Source organism: Pan troglodytes, chromosome 11, assembly GCF_028858775.2.
Source record: "Pan troglodytes isolate AG18354 chromosome 11, NHGRI_mPanTro3-v2.0_pri, whole genome shotgun sequence".
In the NCBI taxonomy this organism is placed as follows: domain Eukaryota; kingdom Metazoa; phylum Chordata; class Mammalia; order Primates; family Hominidae; genus Pan; species Pan troglodytes.
In genome coordinates, this window is record NC_072409.2 from 15,537,429 (window position 1) to 15,556,453 (window position 19,025).

General features: G+C 40.3%; 2 protein-coding genes across 9 annotated transcripts in view; both read left to right on the plus strand.

The window, feature by feature from the left end:
- The first annotated feature begins 2,154 nt into the window (after positions 1-2,154).
- Positions 2,155-7,428, plus strand: ZBTB6 (zinc finger and BTB domain containing 6). 2 transcript variants are annotated; one of them, XM_009457250.5, is made up of 2 exons: positions 2,155-2,619; positions 3,402-7,428. In XM_009457250.5, exon 2 carries the CDS (start codon positions 3,411-3,413, stop codon positions 4,683-4,685), a length of 1,275 nt encoding a protein of 424 aa, XP_009455525.1. In that variant the 5' UTR covers positions 2,155-2,619; positions 3,402-3,410; the 3' UTR covers positions 4,686-7,428. The 2 variants fall into 2 exon arrangements, with proteins under 2 accessions (XP_009455525.1, XP_001139046.1); XM_001139046.8 differs by having other exon boundaries at positions 2,155-2,220.
- Positions 7,429-9,937: 2,509 nt separating this feature from the next.
- RC3H2 (ring finger and CCCH-type domains 2) overlaps positions 9,938-19,025 on the plus strand; it is a 56,513-nt gene continuing 47,425 nt past the window's right edge. For 3 of the 7 annotated variants that reach the window (XM_520240.9, XM_009457247.5, XM_009457245.5), the window contains exons 1-2: positions 9,938-10,377; positions 17,915-18,212. In XM_520240.9, the coding sequence (XP_520240.3) occupies positions 17,982-18,212 (231 nt within the window). In that variant the 5' untranslated portion in view covers positions 9,938-10,377; positions 17,915-17,981. Of the gene's footprint in view, positions 10,378-10,406; positions 10,567-17,914; positions 18,213-19,025 lie in introns of those variants that run through there. The other 4 variants (XM_009457246.5, XM_016961607.4, XM_063788341.1 and 1 more) reach the window with 3 other exon arrangements.

Below are 19,025 nucleotides of genomic sequence, written 5' to 3' on the forward strand. Positions count from 1 at the left end.
TTTATGTATAGTCTTAAAAATACATATTAAGCATGCTGAGCTTGCCTTCAGAAAAAAATACGAATTAATCAGAAAGTTGTTACTAGATTCATTTACTTCCACGAGAACCTGTTGCTGGAGGAGCAGAGCAACTGCCTTTAAGAATTGGTTCAGAGGCGGCCGGGCACGGTGGCTCACGCCTGTAATCCCAGCACTTTGGGAGGCCGAGGCGGGTGGATCACAAGGTCAGGAGATCGAGACCATCCTGGCTAACACGGTGAAACCCCGTCTCTACTAAAAATACAAAAAATTAGCCGGGCCTGGTGGCAGGGCATTAGTCCCAGCTACTCGGGAGGCTGAGGCAGGAGAATGGCGTGAACCCGAGAGGCGGAGCTTGCAGTGAGCTGAGATCGCGCCACTGCACTCCAGTCTGGGCGACAGAGCAAGACTCTGTCTCAAAAAAAAAAAAAAAAAAAAAAAAGGAATAGAATTGGTGCAGAGGCTGGGCGTGGCGGCTCATGCCTGTAATCCCAGCACTTTGGGAGGCCAAGGCGGGTGGATCACCTGAGGTCAGGAGTTCGAGACCGGCCTGGCCAACATGGTGAAACCCCATCTCTACCAAAAATACAAAAAGTAGCTGGGTGTGGTGGCAGGCACCTGTAATCCCAGCTACTCGGAGACTGAGGCAGGAGATTTGCTTGAACCTGCTAGGCGGAGGTTGCGGTAGGCCGAGATCGTGCCACTGCACTCCAGCCTGGACGACAGAGTGAGACTCTGTCTCAAAAAAAAAAAGAAAAAGAACTTCTTCAGACATATCTTCATTCAGCACAAATACTTGATGCCTACCAAGTGCTAGACTTCGAGAATACAAAGATCAGTAAGCCACTGTCCTAAATAACTCTGCCTAGATGAGGCACAAATTAATACAGGCGTGTTAACTGCAATAATGAAGGCAGGAAAAGGGATTACAGGTTTCCAACTGGGAACCAATTATCTTAGGGCAGTTCAGGATGATGAGATTTATAAACGGGTTCTTTAAAGATACGTTGGGGAAGGCCGGGCTTGGTGGCTCATGCCTGTAATCCCAGCACTTTGGGAGGCCAAGGCGGGCGGATCACGAGGTCAGGAGATCGAGACCATCCTGGCTAACACGGTGAAACCCCGTCTCTACTAAAAATACAAAAAAAAAAAAAAAAAAATTAGCCAGGCGTAGTGGCGGGCACCTGAAGTCCCAGCTTACTCGGGAGCCTGAGGCAGGAGAATGGCGTGAACCCAGGAGGCGGAGCTTGCAGTGAGCCGAGATCCTGCCACTGCACTCCAGCCTGGGCGACAGAGAGAGACTCCGTCTCAAAAAAAAAAAAAACCTGGGGAAAAGGCTAGGGCACGTCAGAGGAAACAGCTGGGCCAAAAGTTTTGGGATGGAGGAACGCATTTAAGTGTGAAGCTAGATCCAGAGGTTGGGGCCATCTCCTGATGGGGCATTATCTAGGCAATCTCGAATACGGATCTTTATGATAGTTTCTGCTCTGCCACCTTTCAAGTTGTAGGTGGCCCCAATAAGGAGAGGAATCGTCCCAGAATAATCCATAAAAGGTCTGGTTACTCTGACAGACGTGCCGTAACCGAACCTCAAACCCCGTCTCCAATTCGGATATTCAGGAGGACTCACAAAAGGAAATGGCTCGGCTGGGCGCGGTGGCTCAACCCGGTAATCCCAGCATTTAGGGAGGCCGAGGCGGGCGGATCACCTGAGGTCAGGAGTTCGAGACCAGCCTAGCCAACATGGTGAAACCCCGTCTCTACTAAAAATACAAAAATGAGCCGGGCGTGGTGGCGGGCGCCTGTAATCTCAGCTACTTGGGAGGCTGCGGAGCGAGAGTCGCTTGAACCCGGGAGGCGAAGGTTGCAGTGAGCCGAAATCGCGCCATTGCACTCCAGCCTGGGCAACAAGAGCGAAATTCCGTCTTAAAAAAAAAAAAGGGATGGTGGGGGAAAACGGCTCGAGTGCCGAAACTGGGACAAGAGAGATGGGGCTTGCCGGCATTCAGGAGCCTTTCTGTCATTCCAAGAGGGGGGAAGTGAGGAAAGAAGACCGTCTCAGAATGTCCTTCCGGGGCGCCTAGAGGGCCCCAGTAAAGAATAAAGCTGGTTGACACCGGATGTGTTTTCTTCCAGGCTAAGTCCATCTTCCGGCTTGGGCAGACGCTGCCGCGGAATCCTTGACTCTAGTTTTCTGAGTCGGTGAGTGAGTGCAAAGTAGATTCCTCAGGTGGAGGGTGCCTGAGGAAGAGGAGGAGGAGGAGGAGGACAGCTGGGCTCGGCCCCGGAGTGGCTAATCTGGTGCTGCAACCAGTGGGCCGACAGGGCCTTGGCCCTTCGCAGGGTTGCCTCCAGAATACCTGTGTGCTGAACCTGGCATCCGGTTTCAGTTCAGCAGATGTTCCCTGAGCTCCTCCTGCTCTGTGTGGGCCCCTGAGCTCGGTGCAGGAACACAGATGCATCAGGCACCATCTCGCGGTGCTCAGAGAGAGCAGCTGACTCTCTCTGGTTGAAACGGGAGGTGGAGTCATATTAGTTTTACTTGATTTGGGCTTAAAGGAGCCTAATCACTAGCTGAAAAAAGGAACTGGAAACGCGAATGTAAGAAATGTGTATTCGTGTCTTTTTGTCTGGGTAATGATGGAAAAATTTAGTATTGAACGAGGTTCGAGTATGAAAAAGAGAATAGAAGGTGATAAAGCCATAAAGATGGGTTAGAGCCAAATCGTGATGGGTCTCGTATTCTTTCCTAAGAAATCTGGACTGTCCCGGAGGTAGAGATGAACGATAGAAGATTTAAAGCAGAAAAGGGAAATTTAAAATAAAATAAAATAAAATAAAATAAGGGTTGTTAATCCTGGTGGCACTCAGGCGGGTAATCTGGCATACAGAAGAGTGTGGTATAAAGAAGACCTGTTGGAAGACATTGCAGTTGTCCAGGTGAACCGGAAGGAGGACCTGTTGTAGTGGTGGGGAGTAGGAAGTTTGGAGATTACGTTAAAGTTGCTAATTGGATATATTATGTTAAATCAACTTTGTGGTGGTCACAGTGCTTATTATTGGATTTCAAAATTGATAGATTGTTCTTGACCACAAGGCACACAACATTTAGCAAAAGAAACAAGCTAGAAACTGTTCACTACAATTCATTGTAATGAATGTTGTAACAAAGTTATGAAAAATGTGCTATGAGATCATAGAGAAGTGCATTATAAAGTTCTCGTTTTGAGATGGTGGCATAAAGGTTCATAACACCTACATTAGACTTTGAGTCTTCTTTTTCCTAATTCAGGTTTGGGGTTTTTCGTTTGTTTTCACTATTACAGCATGGGAAAGCATTCCCTATCCTTATTACATCAATGTTTGTGTTTTATTTTGCTTAGATTGTGATCATGGCTGCTGAGTCTGATGTTCTGCATTTCCAGTTTGAACAGCAAGGAGATGTGGTCTTGCAGAAAATGAATCTTTTGAGACAGCAGAATTTATTTTGTGATGTATCAATTTACATTAATGACACTGAGTTCCAGGGGCACAAGGTGATTTTGGCTGCTTGCTCCACTTTTATGAGAGATCAGTTTTTACTCACACAGTCAAAACATGTCAGAATCACCATCTTACAGAGTGCAGAAGTTGGCAGAAAATTGTTACTGTCTTGCTATACTGGAGCACTTGAAGTTAAAAGGAAAGAGCTTTTGAAATACTTGACTGCTGCCAGTTACCTTCAGATGGTTCACATTGTGGAAAAGTGCACAGAAGCTTTGTCAAAGTATCTGGAAATTGATCTTTCTATGAAAAACAACAACCAACACACTGACCTGTGTCAGTCTTCTGATCCTGATGTTAAGAATGAAGATGAAAATTCTGATAAAGACTGTGAGATAATTGAAATTTCAGAAGATAGTCCTGTAAACATAGATTTCCATGTTAAAGAAGAGGAAAGCAATGCTTTGCAGTCTACAGTAGAGAGTCTGACATCAGAGAGAAAGGAAATGAAGTCACCAGAGCTGTCTACAGTAGACATAGGTTTTAAAGACAATGAAATTTGTATCCTTCATGTAGAATCCATCAGTACAGCTGGTGTCGAAAATGGGCAGTTTTCACAGCCTTGTACCTCTTCAAAAGCAAGCATGTATTTCTCTGAAACACAGCATTCATTGATCAATTCTACAGTTGAGAGCAGAGTGGCTGAAGTTCCTGGGAATCAAGATCAGGGCTTATTTTGTGAGAATACTGAAGGAAGTTATGGTACAGTGAGTGAGATTCAGAATCTGGAGGAAGGTTATTCACTGAGGCACCAGTGCCCCAGGTGTCCTCGAGGCTTTCTTCATGTTGAAAACTATCTGCGCCACCTTAAAATGCATAAACTATTCTTATGCTTACAGTGCGGAAAAACATTTACACAGAAGAAAAATCTCAACCGACACATTCGAGGACACATGGGCATACGGCCCTTTCAGTGTACTGTGTGCTTGAAGACATTTACTGCCAAAAGCACACTTCAGGACCACTTGAACATACACAGTGGGGATCGGCCATACAAATGCCACTGTTGTGATATGGATTTCAAGCACAAGTCTGCTCTCAAAAAGCACTTAACCTCTGTCCATGGCAGAAGCAGTGGTGAAAAACTATCTAGGCCTGATCTCAAAAGGCAAAGTCTACTATAATTATAATCACAAGACTTGTTATATAAAGTTTGTATTATTCTATTACGCAAGTCTTTCTGTAGAGATGCAGCATTTGTAATATTTCATCCCCCCAATCTTTGTTTCTTATATTTTGTCAGCTTACACATAATCATTCTTTCTGAACTTCTAACAGTTCCAAAGTTATGGGAGGCACAGTAAAGCTGATGGGATTCTGTCTCATCTCATACCTTACATATAAGTCTCAGTAGTATCCCTAGAGAAATAGTGTTCCTCTCTTATATATTCTTGATTCTAGTGACAAAGGATCCAGCAGTATTTGCAGATTCTGATTTGGAGTCTCTAGGTAATTGATTTAAGTATAAAATCCAATCATATAAAAACTTTAATGAATTAGGATAACAAGAAGAGAAAATAAAGGTAAAAACACTATTATCTGTTTCTAGTCACTTTAGAACAGATGGCACTAAAAAAATTTTTTTTTAACTTTTTACCAGCTGTTCTTGGATTCCAAACTAAACACCAAGATACTTCTCATTTTAAAATGTATAAAGTAACAATTCAGATTCACTTGGGAATAGCAGAATTTTTTTATACAGGGTTAATAATCCTTAAAATACTTTTATTTCCATGCCTTATTAGTATACATACTTAAGAAATGGTTCATTGGGCCCAAGTTTCTTGATTTTATTTAATACAATCGGATTTAATAATTTTGTGGCCGGTAAAATTATACCATTGGCATGAAGCTGTGAAAAATGAGAAATTCTACCTTTACCAGGGATATCTGTTCTACTGTTTTAAAAGTTCCTCTCTATTTTATTTTTTATTTAACATGAAGTAAAATTGAAATTTCTTCTTGGTGTATAGTTCTGTGAATTTTAACAGAAAGATTTGTGCACCACTACTGCAGTCGCTACAGAACAGTTCCTTCACTCCCAATAGCTCTCTCATGCCGTCCCTTTGTAGTCAGCTCCTTCTAGCTCTAATCCTGGCAACAGTTCTCCGTCACTATTATTTTGCCTTTTCTGGACTGTCATATAAACAGAATCTTATAGTACGTTCCCTCTTGAAATGCTTTTTCACCCAGCATAATGACTTTGAGATTCATCCATGTCATTTTAAATTTTGAATTGGCAATATATATTCTAGCTGTTACTAGATGAGCAATTTAAAAAGGGGTAGCTATTAGTGTTGTATTTTTTCATTTACATTAATGTAATTTCCATTCACTATGTGTTGATAAAAATCTTAACCATCCCTAGAGTTTTATATTTCCAAAAATATGCCAAAAGGAAAACCATGACTGTATGATTATTTTAGCGAGAGTCATATTTGAGATGGTGTTCCGAGCCATAGTTCTCTAACATCTCCGTCTACATATAACACAAAACTTTTAAAAATTATTTTAACAAAGATTAAAATATACTGCAGGGCAAATAATATTCTCTAAAACACAGGAACTGCTTTTCGTAAGGAAGACTGACTAGATGCATCTTTCTTTGAAGCTGTTCTAGTCCTCCTCTAGTTAACTTAGCTTTATGTAGAATTTCTACTGTATTTAATTTCTATTGAAGCCCTTCTGTATTTTAAAATGTAATATACTTTGTACCATTTATAAAAATTGTGTGATGAATGAATCACATGTTCGTTGTTATAAGTGTTAACCTTTTTTTGACAATTTTGTGGGAAAGACATTCTCCACTGAATTTTAACTTTCCTTGAGACTTTCAAGAATGCAGGTCTCGTTTGATGAAAAAACCGACTTCATAACCCAATGTTACTAGTTAGCGACATTGTGCTGAACTTCTCCTTGAACTTTTTAACTTTATATGTAAAATAACTTTGATCTTGATCATTTGAAAGATCATTTCCAGGTCTAAAATTCCATGATTTTATATTTAATTCTTCCTGAGAACAGAAGAGGGGAAAGCAAGAGAGGACGGTTTTGTGTCTTTATGAACTTTGTTACTTAAGTACTCCATTGGAGACATAATTTTTCTAATTAGTGGATCTTTTTCCACTGGAAAGTGTGATAGCTCATTGCTAACGTTTCATTCATAGCTCATTGCTTCCATTTGACCTAAGATTGGCCATTTGTTGGTGTGAAAATATTTTCTTTTCAGAAATAGTTTACTAGTGATTGAAGTACTTTTCTTATTTTTGCTTCCTATTATAAAATGGCGTGGGGGGAAGGGGGAAGGATGGAGATGGGAGGAGAGGGTAAAAGAATAGTACTCTGATTTTTTAGGAATTAGTATCTACTATCTTGGATATTTGAAAAAAAATTGGTTGAAACTATGTTTAAGTTTTATGTGTGCCTTGTAAGATTGTTGTAAAATTTTTTGTGAGCACTTTGAGATTTTTGCTGGGGGAGGGGTGTTTTGTGAAAGTGATGGTTATTATTTATATTATTTATTCCTGTTCAGTAGCACAGAATGATCTCCAAACATTCCTAGGAGAGTGTCTGTTTGCATGATATGTCTAAAAATTTTCAGGAAAATGGAATCTTTTTTTAAAGTTCAGGTATGACAAAGTATAGAATTTATTCATTTAACATATTCACATTTAGTTTGTGTTTCTGATATGACAGAAAATTGCAAAGTGTTTGAGTTCAGCCTCTTCATTTACTCCATTTACATATAAAAGATCTTGAAAAGGTAGTCGTTACTTCGTTGTAAGAGAAAAACACTTGCCCTTTTTCCTGGGATGTAACTATCTTACATGTTTACATAAGAAATAATAAACTGGAGGTGGGAATGGAGAACAATGTGTTTTGTCTTCATCTTTGAACTTTTAAAGGATACAATTTAAAGGATACAATTTCTCCTGACTATACATTAATCATTCATCTAGCAAATACTTCCTGAGTCCTTACAATGAAGTATAAGTTAGGTATACAGACAAAAATTCCTGCTCTTGTGAAACATCTTAGTGAAGGGAGACAAACAGTAAACAAGTAAGTAAAATCCATGTATGTCAAATTTTGAGAAGGAATTTGGAGAAAAATCAGGAATAGGGAGTACCAGAGAAGGGGGATGGAATTGCAATTTTAAATATGGTGGTCAGCGCCGGGCGCCGAGGCTCAGGCCTGTAATCCTAACACTTAGGGAGGCCGAGGCTGGCAGATCACTTGAGGTCAGGAGTTTGAGACAAGCCTGGCCAACCTGATGAAAACCCTTCACTAAAAATACAAAAATTAGCCGGGCATGGTAGCGCTCGCCTGTAATCCCAGCTACTCGGGAGTATGAGACAGGAGAATCCCTTGAACCTGGGAGGCAGAGGTTGCAGTAAGCCAATATCACACCGCTGCAGTCAGCCTAAGTGAGGGAGCAAGACCCCATCTCAAAAATAAATATGGTGACCAGGACACCTTTGAAAAATCTCCGATTATCAGAAATATATATTCTCCTGTCTAGTGAAATGTAAATATATCCAGTAGAATAGAAAAATTTGGCCTGGACTGGTGGCTCATGCCTGCAATCCCAGCACTTTTGGAGGCCGAGGCAGGCGGGTCTTCTGAGGTCAGGAGTTCAAGACCAGCCTGGCCAACATGGTGAAAACCCGTCTCTACAAAAATACAAAAAAGAAATTTAGCCGGGCATGATGACGGGTGCCTGTAATTCCAGCTACTGGGGAGGCTAAGGCAGGAGAATTCCTTGAACCCAGGAGGTGGAGGTTGCAGTGAGCTGAGATCATGCCATTGCACTCCAGCCTGTGTGACAGAGTGAGACTCCGTCTCAAAAAAAAAATATGTGTACATATATGTATATATAATGTGTATGTTTATGTGTATATATACTTATATGTATCTATATATGTGTATATATATTTATATGTATGTATATATGTATATATGTGCATATATGTATATATGTGTGTATATATATATATACACAGTAGGGTGGAAAACAAATATGCACATGTAAACTACCTATCACTGTCCAGTTGAAATTACTGAAACAATTATTGGTTGTTAACAGTTCTCTAGGCCTGGCATATGTTTCATAAAGAGAAGAGAACGAAAAAGATAATGTGTGGAAAAAACGTCTTCGATGTGGCCAATGAATCTTTTTTCAAAAACACTGATTTTTGCCTGTCATTCAGACAAATATAATAGGTAATAACTATATATTTTGTTAAAACTGTAGAAGCAACCTTTCCATATTCTAATTTATCGTAGGTTTACTTCGATATTTTTGTTGTTGGGCATCTGATTTCACATTGGAAAGTGCCTTGAGTTTAATTACAAGTCATGGTCATTTGTTTTCTTCTTTTTTTTGTTGAGACGGAGTCTGGCACTGCCCCCCCGCCTGGCTGTAGTGCAATGGCGCGGTCTCGGCTCACTGCAACCTCCGCCTCCCGGGTTCAAGTGATTCTCCTGCCTCAGCCCCCCGAGTAGCTGGGATTACAGGTGCCCGCCACCACACCCGGCTAATTTTTGTATTTTTAGTAGAGACAGGGTTTCACTATGTTGGCCAGACTGGTCTCTAACTTCTGACCTGGTGGTCCACCCGCCTCGGCCTCCCAAAGTGCTGGTATTACAGGCATGAGCCACCGCGCCCGGCGTCGTGGTCATTTTCTAGCCTACATTCTTTAGTTTCTCATCAGTAACAAGGGGTACATTGTATCTGCCTTCTAGGATCACTTTGCTAATTAAATGAAATGTAAATAAAACTAAAAGATTTAAAATTAAATATCACCTAACACAGGACCTGCCTGACACATACTAAGTAGTTTATAAATGTTAATTCTGATATCCCTATTCCAAGTCTGTTTCATCTATAAATTATAAACTGTAAGAATAATTCTTACCTTAGTTCGCTGTGTAAAAAGCTTCAATAAATATTTGAGATATGATGCCAGAATTTGTGCTTAAATTTTGTATTTTTGCCAGCTTTTGAGGAGCTCAGAGCTTTCTTCCCCCCCTCCCCCCCCCACTTTGGACTCTTTGTCTAGAAACAGAGTTTTCTCTCTAATAAAGAAGTGAGATGTGGAAGTGCCTGCCAAATACATGTTTTCTTCTTGTTTTTGTAATGGGGAGATTACTTGACATCTTTGTAAAGGGATTGAGGGATCCTGTCAGCATGTCATCACAGGAGTGTGAAGAAGAATGTGACACAGATGTATCAGATTCTGCTCAATGGATTCCACGCTTTTCACGAAGGGAGTTAAGACACTCGCTCAAACCAGCGTCTAGGAAGCCGGCTCAAGGCGCAGATGAATGTGCAGGGAATTTCCCATCAATCCCTTCGGCTTGCCTAGTCCTTCTCACAGTACCTCCCACAGTGCTCCGGGGCTCCCTTGTCACGTGATCGGGGTGGATCCGCTGAGGCAGAGGGAAGTTGATGCGCAGTTTGGGTGGCTGGGGCTACTACGCTTTCCTTCCAACTCCCGACTCCCGGGCTTGCGTAATCTCGCGTTAAGTGGGGAGTAACTTCTCGCGAGAGCTAGGTCGGGATCCCTCCAGGTCCGCCTCCGTGGTGAGGAGGAGGAGGAGGAGGCGGAGGTGGAGGGAGAGGGAGGAGGAGGAGGCCCCGTCGCGGCCTTCGCCGCCGCCAACGGGGCTGTCCCTGTAGCTCCCGATGGAGTTTGAGGTCGTGAAACCTCCGCCGAGCTCTGCCCCGGCGAGACGAGGCGCCTCCGTCGCCAAGCCGCGCCGTCGCGGGGCTCCCGGGAGCGGCCCTTAGCGACCCCGCCCGGGCCCCCTCAGGTAGGGCGGGGGCGGGCACGATGCGGCTCGGGCCCCAGCCCGGGTGCCTGGTCCCCGGCGGTCGGGCGGGAGACCAGTCTCAGCCCTGGGGCCTGTGCGCTGTCGCCCCTGGTGCCTCGAGGGTTGGGAACTGAGGGCCGCACCTGACACTCGGACGGAACCCGGGCCCTGCGGAGGCCCCTCTCTCTGGTAGGGCTTTTTCGATGCGGAGCGACCGGCTCAAATGGCCACCTTCCTTCGACACTGGCCGAGCGGACGCCTCTGACCCCTAACGAACCCACCCAAGCAAAGGCCCGGCTTCACTCTCCCTTTTCTACACCAGTTAGTAAGGGGGTTTGGAAGAGGTCCTCGAAACCAAGTCTTCTCCTAGCTTTTCAGCTTTCTGCCCTGGGGCTTCCCGAGACCCTAGCGTAGGGGGTGGTGGAGGCGATCTGAGTGGTAAATAGGAACCCCGGCCAAACAATGCCCTGGGAGGGCTTAACCTCCCAGGATGGGGATGGCCGGACCTGAGTGGTTGCACAGGGGTTGTGGCTAGGAGCAATGGCATGAAACACAGCCAGGAAATTCTGCTATGGCTTTCTTCTTTCTCTCTCTCATTTTTCCTTCTTGGTGTAGCCTCTTGAGGAGACTCTTCCACCATCTTAGAAGAATGGTAGAAAGCATCTTTGTTTCCCAGAGAAGCAGCTGTACTTTTTTCTATCCTTAGCTTTCAGGATGGGAGAAGATGAGGGTAGCTGTCATTTCCATCCTTCAAATCCCAAGGCAGCCGTTTAAGATACCGGCAGATAAATCCTTCACACCAAAATTGACTCAAGTAATCACTGGCATAAAGTAAATCTAATCCAGTGATTTATTTATGTTTTCATAACCCTTGGGTTCCCTTTTTAATTCCTCCTCTCCCCTTACCCACGGCCTTCCTTTTTTTCATTTCTACTCTCCCCCTACCCATTGTGGGTGGGTGAGTTTGTATCCCAAATAAAGTGCTTTAAGTAATCTTTTTTCCAATTTTGTATTGGCCAAACTTTTAAGTTCCAGTAGGAACTTTTGGTTAACCTGAGAAAGCTAACGTTGCTATACCACAGTGGTATAAAGTCACTCAAAAGCAAAGAAACAAATGTTAGCCGGTGCAGCCTTTTAATGGTTAAACATACAAACTTAGTTAAAAGCTTTTTACGATATTAAGAATATTAATAGATTCTCCTTTTTAAAAAACCTTTTAGCTGTCTAAAAAGCTATACCACTGTTGTAGCTTCACATGCCTTTCTTACGTTGTTTACTTCCACGTTCAATTTTTGAAGAAATAGAGGTCGTTACATCCTGTTAAAGACTGCTTTTCAATATTGACATTTTCGTTGATTTGGAGATTAATGTTTTCAAAATTTTAGAGTTTGGAAAATTGCTAGGAGGACAGAATGTGAAACATATATTCTAGTTACGTTTAGAAAAAGCAGATGTTATGATTCAAACAGGCACTTGTTCTATGAGGATTTAATTACACTCGTGTTCATTAGTGGATCCTTTGAGTTACCCCTGATCTGTTATTTCTGTTTTGGTAACCTGACATGTAAGAAGACTTACGTCCTTTGTTCATATATTTTTGTTAAATCATACTCTGCTTTTGTAATTTGCTGTCTTCCACTTTGAAAAAACCAAAAATTTGCATTTTGGCAAAGCATTCTTCTTTACACTCAGGATTTTATATTCAAAAGTTGAACTTCTACATTGTTTGCAATAGCTAAGAACGCTAAAAAAAACTTCATAACAAGGTTTTAGTAACTACTTACTGTTTAGTTTGTACCGTGTTGAAGTTTCACTTTTTAGTGATGGAAAAAGGAAGCATGGGTAAAATAAAGCTAGCTGAAAATTAAAAATAAGTTCATGTTTTGCATCCAGTCTCATGAATGTTATGATCAGCGTCTCTAATTTTACTAAAGCTTTAAGTGTAAGTGTGAGTTTTACCTCAATTTCTTGATAAAAGTTTTAAGTATTACTTTATAATTTAAATATTCTAGAGTTGCACTGTCCAGTACTAGCCAGTGGCCACATGTGACAGTTGAAGATTTGAAATGTGGCTTCTGTGAATTGAGATGTGCTTTAGGTGTAAAATACCAGATTTCAAAGACTTAGTACCAAGATTTTTTTTAATATCTCAGTAATTTTAATATTGACAACATGTTGAAATGATATTTTGTATAAACTGGGATAAATAAAATATATTTTAACTTTTTTTTTTTTTTTTTGAGACAGTCTCTCTCTATCACCCATGCTGGAGTGCAGTGGCACCATTTGGGTTCACTGCAACCTCCGCTTCCAGGTTCAAGCAATTCTCGTGCCTCAGCCTCCTGAGTAGTTGAGATTACAGGAAGGCACCACTACACCAGGCTAATTTTTGTATTTTTAGTAGAGATGGGGTTTTGCCATGTTGACCAGGCTGGTCTAGAACTCATGACCTCAAGTGATCCACCCACCTCCCGCCTCCGCCTCCCAAAGTGCTGGGATTACAGGCGTGAGCCACCACGCCCAGCCTCTTTTAACCTTTTTTAATGTGACTACCAGAAAATTAAAAATTATTCGGATTATAATGGCTCACATATTTCTATCGGATATTACTGTTGTAGATCAGCATTACTCTTCCAAGAAATATGTTAGTGGAATAAAAGTAGATGTATAAAAATCCAAAACTTCCAGATAGATTATCCTGTTACAATCAGAATAATTAAAGAGCTAAGGACTTTGGTAATATGAAGGATGAAGTTATCCATTGGCTATGATTTGATAGGCAGAAGTAAGTTCTATCTCAAAGAAAGTATTTTTCTCGTCATCACTAATATTAGTTATATTTGTTAAAATAGAAAGTTGGCTGGGCGCGGTGGCTCACGCCTGTAATCCCAGCACTTTGGAAGGCTGAGGCGGGTGGATCACCTGAGGTCAGGAGTTCGAGACCAGCCTGACCAACATGGATAAACCCCATCTCTACTAAAATTACAAAAAATTAGCTGGGCCTGGTGGCGCATGCCTGTAATCCCAGCTACTCCGGAGGCTGAGGCAGGAGAATCGCTTGAACCCGGGAGACGGAGGTTGCAGTGAGCCGAGATCCCGCCATTGCACTCCAGCCTGGGCAACAAGAGCGAAACTCCGGCTCAAAAAAAAAAAAAAAAAAAAAAAAAAAGAAGTAGTTATCTCATTATTGCCCTATTAGAATGCATTGAGACTGGGCGCCGTGGCTCATGCCTGTAATCCCAGGACTTTGGGAGGCCAAGGTGGGCAGATCACGAGATCAGGAGTTTGAGATCAGCCTGACCCACAGGTGAAACCCTGTCTCTACTAAAAATACAAAAATTAACCGGGCATGGTGGTGCGCACTTGTAATTCCAGCTACTCAGGAGGCTGAGGCAGGAGAATCGTATGAAACCGGGAGGCGGAGGTTGCAGTGAGCCGAAATCGCACCACCGCACTCCAGCCTAGGCAACAGAGTGAGACTCCTCCATCTCAAAAAAAAAAAAAAAAAAAAAAAAAAAAAAAAAAGAATGCATTGGAAGTTATATCTAATACTTATTTTAAAACAGTTCAACCACATAGTGTATTTAAGAAGTAAAATTTGAGTCATATATACTTCACACGTTAACGGCAAAATCACATATTATAGCAGTCTTTTAAATTGCAATTCAATTCCTTTTTCTCCAGTACTGAGTTTCTAGCTTACAGGTTGTTTCCATTGCTGTTTTGGTTTTTACTTGTCTTTTAGCTAGAGATCCAAATTGTGCTTATGCTTTAAATATCATTTTTTAAGAACAAAACTAATTATTTTTAAGTTTTCTAAACTGGGAAGTACTGTGACAGTCCATTTCAGTAGCTTATATTCCTCACATAGGTTAACAAGAATGAAAACAATGGTTTTGATTAGAAGAACTAAGCCCTAAGGTTTACATTTTTATTAAGAGAATTGTAAAATGCTGTATACATATATGACAGTTAAAGAAGCATAAACTTTATTCTGGCATTTTAAAATCAGATGCCGTAGACCTGAACTGGCTGCATAATATGGTGGACTAATAAGAGAAAATGAAAGTATTTAGCTGGCTCTTAATAAAGCAGTTTGTAATTTGAATCATATAAGAGATGCCTATTGTGCTTCCTGTTTTATGTGTCAGCACTCATAGCAAGGAACTTACAGTCTGGAAAATTATTTGAGCGAAAAATTGTTTATGGTCCCACCTTTAATTTAGCATTTCTCACTCGTATGCTTTATCTTATTATCCTTCTTCAATTTTTGTAACTGGTAACTAAAATTAGTTAATACAAATAATTAGAATGTTTTTCTTAAGGAATCACTTTAGGTATCTTGAGTTGTAGGCCTTTTAGTCCATTTTATCTCAGTTTGAAATGTTTTGATTATTTGAGAAGAATACTTCAGTAATAACTATAAATATTCATAGCAATTTAGACTTACATAGACTCAAATAAGTTGCATAAAATGTATTAGTATAGGTCTAGAAGTTTTGCAAATTAATATATAGTCTTAGTGCTCCATGGTTCATTTATATGCTCTTTAAATTATAAAGACTATAGGATATTTACCATTTTTGGTAGTTACAAAAATATTTTCTAGGTAAACGTTTACAAAGTGCCTGTTTTGAAGGAATGAAGTTTCTTCTATGTTTTAGATAAAATTTTATATTGTATTTATCTTAATTAAGGAATCTAGGATTTACTGATAATATTACTGAAGAAAAACATATTTGGAAAATCAAAGCGTTTCTTACATCTGATCGTATAAGGGAAGTTTAGTTCATAATTTACTGTCAGAAAGCTAGACTCTGACACAGAGAAGAAAATTTGGTAGAGTTATTGCCAAAATTTTGGCAGTGTTTTTCCTTTATATCTTAAAGGTATTAATTCAATTTGTGGTAGAAATTAAACTTCTCAGTATTAATTATGTTAAAACCTCTGATGTTTCTATGCTGAAACACACTAAGGACTATTGTAACATAAAACTATACTAAGGACTATTGTAACATAAAACTATTAAGTGTGCTCTGGTATAGTTTGAAACAGTTTAAAACTGTGTAGTAGGTGACAATATGAAAGATAGCATTTTTCTGTATAGTTGAAACTCCCCCACCCCAAGCCCCACACTTACGTGCTTTAATATAAAGCATTTCAGAAAGGCCTTGGAAAACTAAGGAAAAGGTATTTGCTCTTATTTTGTACTACCAGGTGGCCTGTGATACCCTAACCCACAGAATTAGCATTTCCAAACAGGTGGCCATTATGAAAAACTACACGCAGTGTCCTGTTTTCATAAATATTTAATCAGTTCAAGTTATTAACTATATTAGGGCTTTCAGTAGATTTAAGATGAAATTCATTCTTCCTCAAAGGCCTTTTCTTGTATAACTCTGCAAACCAGAAAACTGGATGTTAAAAATGTTCAGTAGTTTTAGGGAGTGATATATTCATCTGCTCAGTGCTCATCTCTAAAGTTGGAAGGAAACTAATTGGTTTTTAGATTGATGGCATTAATAGATGTGGTAATTTGAGGATGAAAGTTGTAAAATTATAACTTGGAAGATTTGGTTACTTTAAAGATAAAGATATTAGATAATTTGCATTAGAGTTGTTTGAGAAAGTTTGTATAGGGGTGCTTTTTACATAGCAAGCCCTGTAATTCATTTTTACCAAGATTTTTTTTTAATCTCTGTTTTTGTGAATATAAAAGCGCAGGGCCGGGCGCGGTGGCTCACGCCTGCAATCCCAGCACTTTGGGAGGCTGAGGTGGGCAGATCACCTGAGGTCAGGAGTTCAAGACCAGCCTGGCCAACATGGAGAAACCCTGTCTCTACAAAAATTAGCCGGGCATGATGGCGGGTGCCATCCCAGTTACTTGGGAGGCCAAGGCGGGAGAATCACTTGAACCCGGGAGGCAGAGGTTGCAGTGAGCCAAGATCACACCATTGCACTCCAGTCTGGGCGACAGAGGGAGACTTTGTCTCTGAAAAAAAAAAAAAAAAAAAAAAAGAAAGCACAATAAAGGCTAATAGAATTTTTTTGTATGTTGGCATAATTGAGAATACTTTCTGTTATATATTTTTTCTTTTTGAATGTGACTACATTTTTAAACATCTAATTTCTGTGGAACTAATATATTTGGGTTGGTAAACATTCCTGTGAAATAAAGTATTAGTTGTTTAATTGCCCTAAATACCTAGATTTCTTGTTCACCAGAGAGCTTTTGTCAGACTTATGTAAGTCTTGAATTGGAAGATAAAGAAATTCTGGGAAGTTTAGTGTGTTCAAATTAGTATCGTTTTGCTACTAAATCTTTTACTTTACTAAAATTATGGAACTTTTTTTTTTTTTTTTTGAGATTAAGTTTCGCTCTTTTTGTCCAGGCTGGAGTGCGATGACGTGATCTCGGCTCACTGCAATCTCCGCCTTCCACATTCAAGTGATTCTCCTGCCTCAGCCTCCCTAGTAGCTGGAATTACAGGCATGTGCCACCACGTCTGGCTAATTTTGTATTTTTAGTAGAGACAGGGTTTATCCATGTTGGTCAGGCTGTTCTCAAGCTCCTGACCTCAGGTGATCCTCCCACCTCGGCCTCTCAAAGTGCTGGGATTATAGGTGTGAGCCACCACGCCCAGCAGGAACATTTTGATCTCAGAAATAAGAAAAATTCTCTCACTGTTTTTTTCTATGTGCCTTTTCAGTTTTTAATCATGCATATATAACTTTTTAGAATAATGTTTTATTCTTCTATGTCTTCCTCATTGGACTTTACAGTTTTTGGTTATATATATCAATCGCTAAATAATGTAGTTTTATCAGAAGTATTGTATTGAACAATACAAGATTTTTATGACAATTTTTTGGTTTTACTTTGGCACTGTATGTTGTGGTCAGCATTAGTCTTTCATTTATGAACAAACAGCTCTCTTAATCATCTCTCAGTCATCACAGTCTTCTCTTATATGTTGATTTTCAGTGCCTCATTTTGCTTCCTAGCCAAGTCTTGTCAGAGATTTCCTCTTTCAGGTGGCAAGGCTGTTTTCTTCACACTTGAGTCTCTACAATATTGTTTGGATCAGTAGTTTCCAAAGTTCATTAACTCCTGGCCATACCTTATTATGTTTTGGGGTACTGGTTATCCAAGGGAAACACTTTTTTAAACAACAAAACAAAAAAACCGCCCAGCAGTCCAAAGTAATTTGTGTTCCTAAAAATGGAATATGGAAAGTTAATTTGCTTGTTTGATGTGGTCATTGAGAAAAATACATAAAAGCTTTGATGTTTATTATGTCAGCAACCAATATAAATACAGTTTAGTTGAAAGGAACACTATTAAGGTATTGTTTCCAGGCAGAATTTCAGAAATGTAATTAATTCAGCAAATAAGTTTTTTAAAAAAGACATCCAAAGGTTATAAAATTATTTAGAAGTATTTTAGGTCTGAAGCTGTAATAGTTGACTTAAGCAATTAACTCTTCAAAGGTGAATGATGAATATGTGGTTAATTCATACTTTTGTCCATTTCTAGCTTACAAAACACTACACAGCAAAATAATGATCTGCTAGACTGCTAACCCGAGCATCCAGCTTCCACAATGCCTGTGCAGGCAGCTCAATGGACAGAATTTCTGTCCTGTCCAATCTGCTATAATGAATTTGATGAGAATGTGCACAAACCCATCAGTTTAGGTTGTTCACACACTGTTTGCAAGACCTGCTTGAATAAACTTCATCGAAAAGCTTGTCCTTTTGACCAGACTGCCATCAACACAGATATTGATGTACTTCCTGTCAACTTCGCACTTCTCCAGTTAGTTGGAGCCCAGGTAAGCATTCAAGATTTTACTATAGGTTGGTGCAAAAGTAATCACTAGTTTTGCCATTATTTTAACGGCTTGTCCAGCCTGCAGGCTACATGTGGCCCAGGACATCTTTGAATGCGGCCCAACACAAATTCATAAACTTCCTTAAAACATTGTGAGATTTTTTTTGTGATTTATGTTTATGTTTTTAGCTCATCAGCTATCGTTAGTGTTAGTGTATCTTATGTGGCCCTTTTTTTTTTTTTTTTTTTTTTAGACAGAGTCTCACTCTGTCACCCAGGCTGGAGTGCAGTGGCGTGATCTGGGCTCACTGCAACCTCCACCTCCTGGGTTCAAGCGATTCTCCTGCTTCAGCCTCCCAAGTAGCTGGGACTATAGGCCCACATCACCATACCCAGCTAATTTTTTTTGTATTTTTAGTAGAGACGGGGTTTCACTATGTTGGCCAGGCTGGTCTGGAGCTCCTGATGTCAGGTGATCCACCCACCTCAGCCTCCCAGGGTGCTAGGATTACAGGTGTGAGCCACTGCACCCAGCCATCTTATGTGGCTTTAATGGCAAAAACTGCAATTACTTTTGCAGCAACCTAATAATTTGTTACATGAAATAGTTATTGAACTTTATTCAGTAATAGGTATAAAGTATGTTTAGTGATCATTAAGGTGTAAAAAATAAATTTCAATGTACCTGATTTTCATGATTGTGTTCTGCGAAAGATTTTCTTTAGATAATGTCATATCCTTATACAAAACCTTAGATTACATTATAGTTCATATTCAATTCTGTGGCTAAAATTTATGTATATAAGTGATATTG

Excerpts from the sequence above, each read along its gene's own strand:
- ZBTB6 (XM_009457250.5), top strand. The coding sequence starts at position 3,411 with ATGGCTGCTGAGTCTGATGTTCTGCATTTCCAGTTTGAACAGCAAGGA.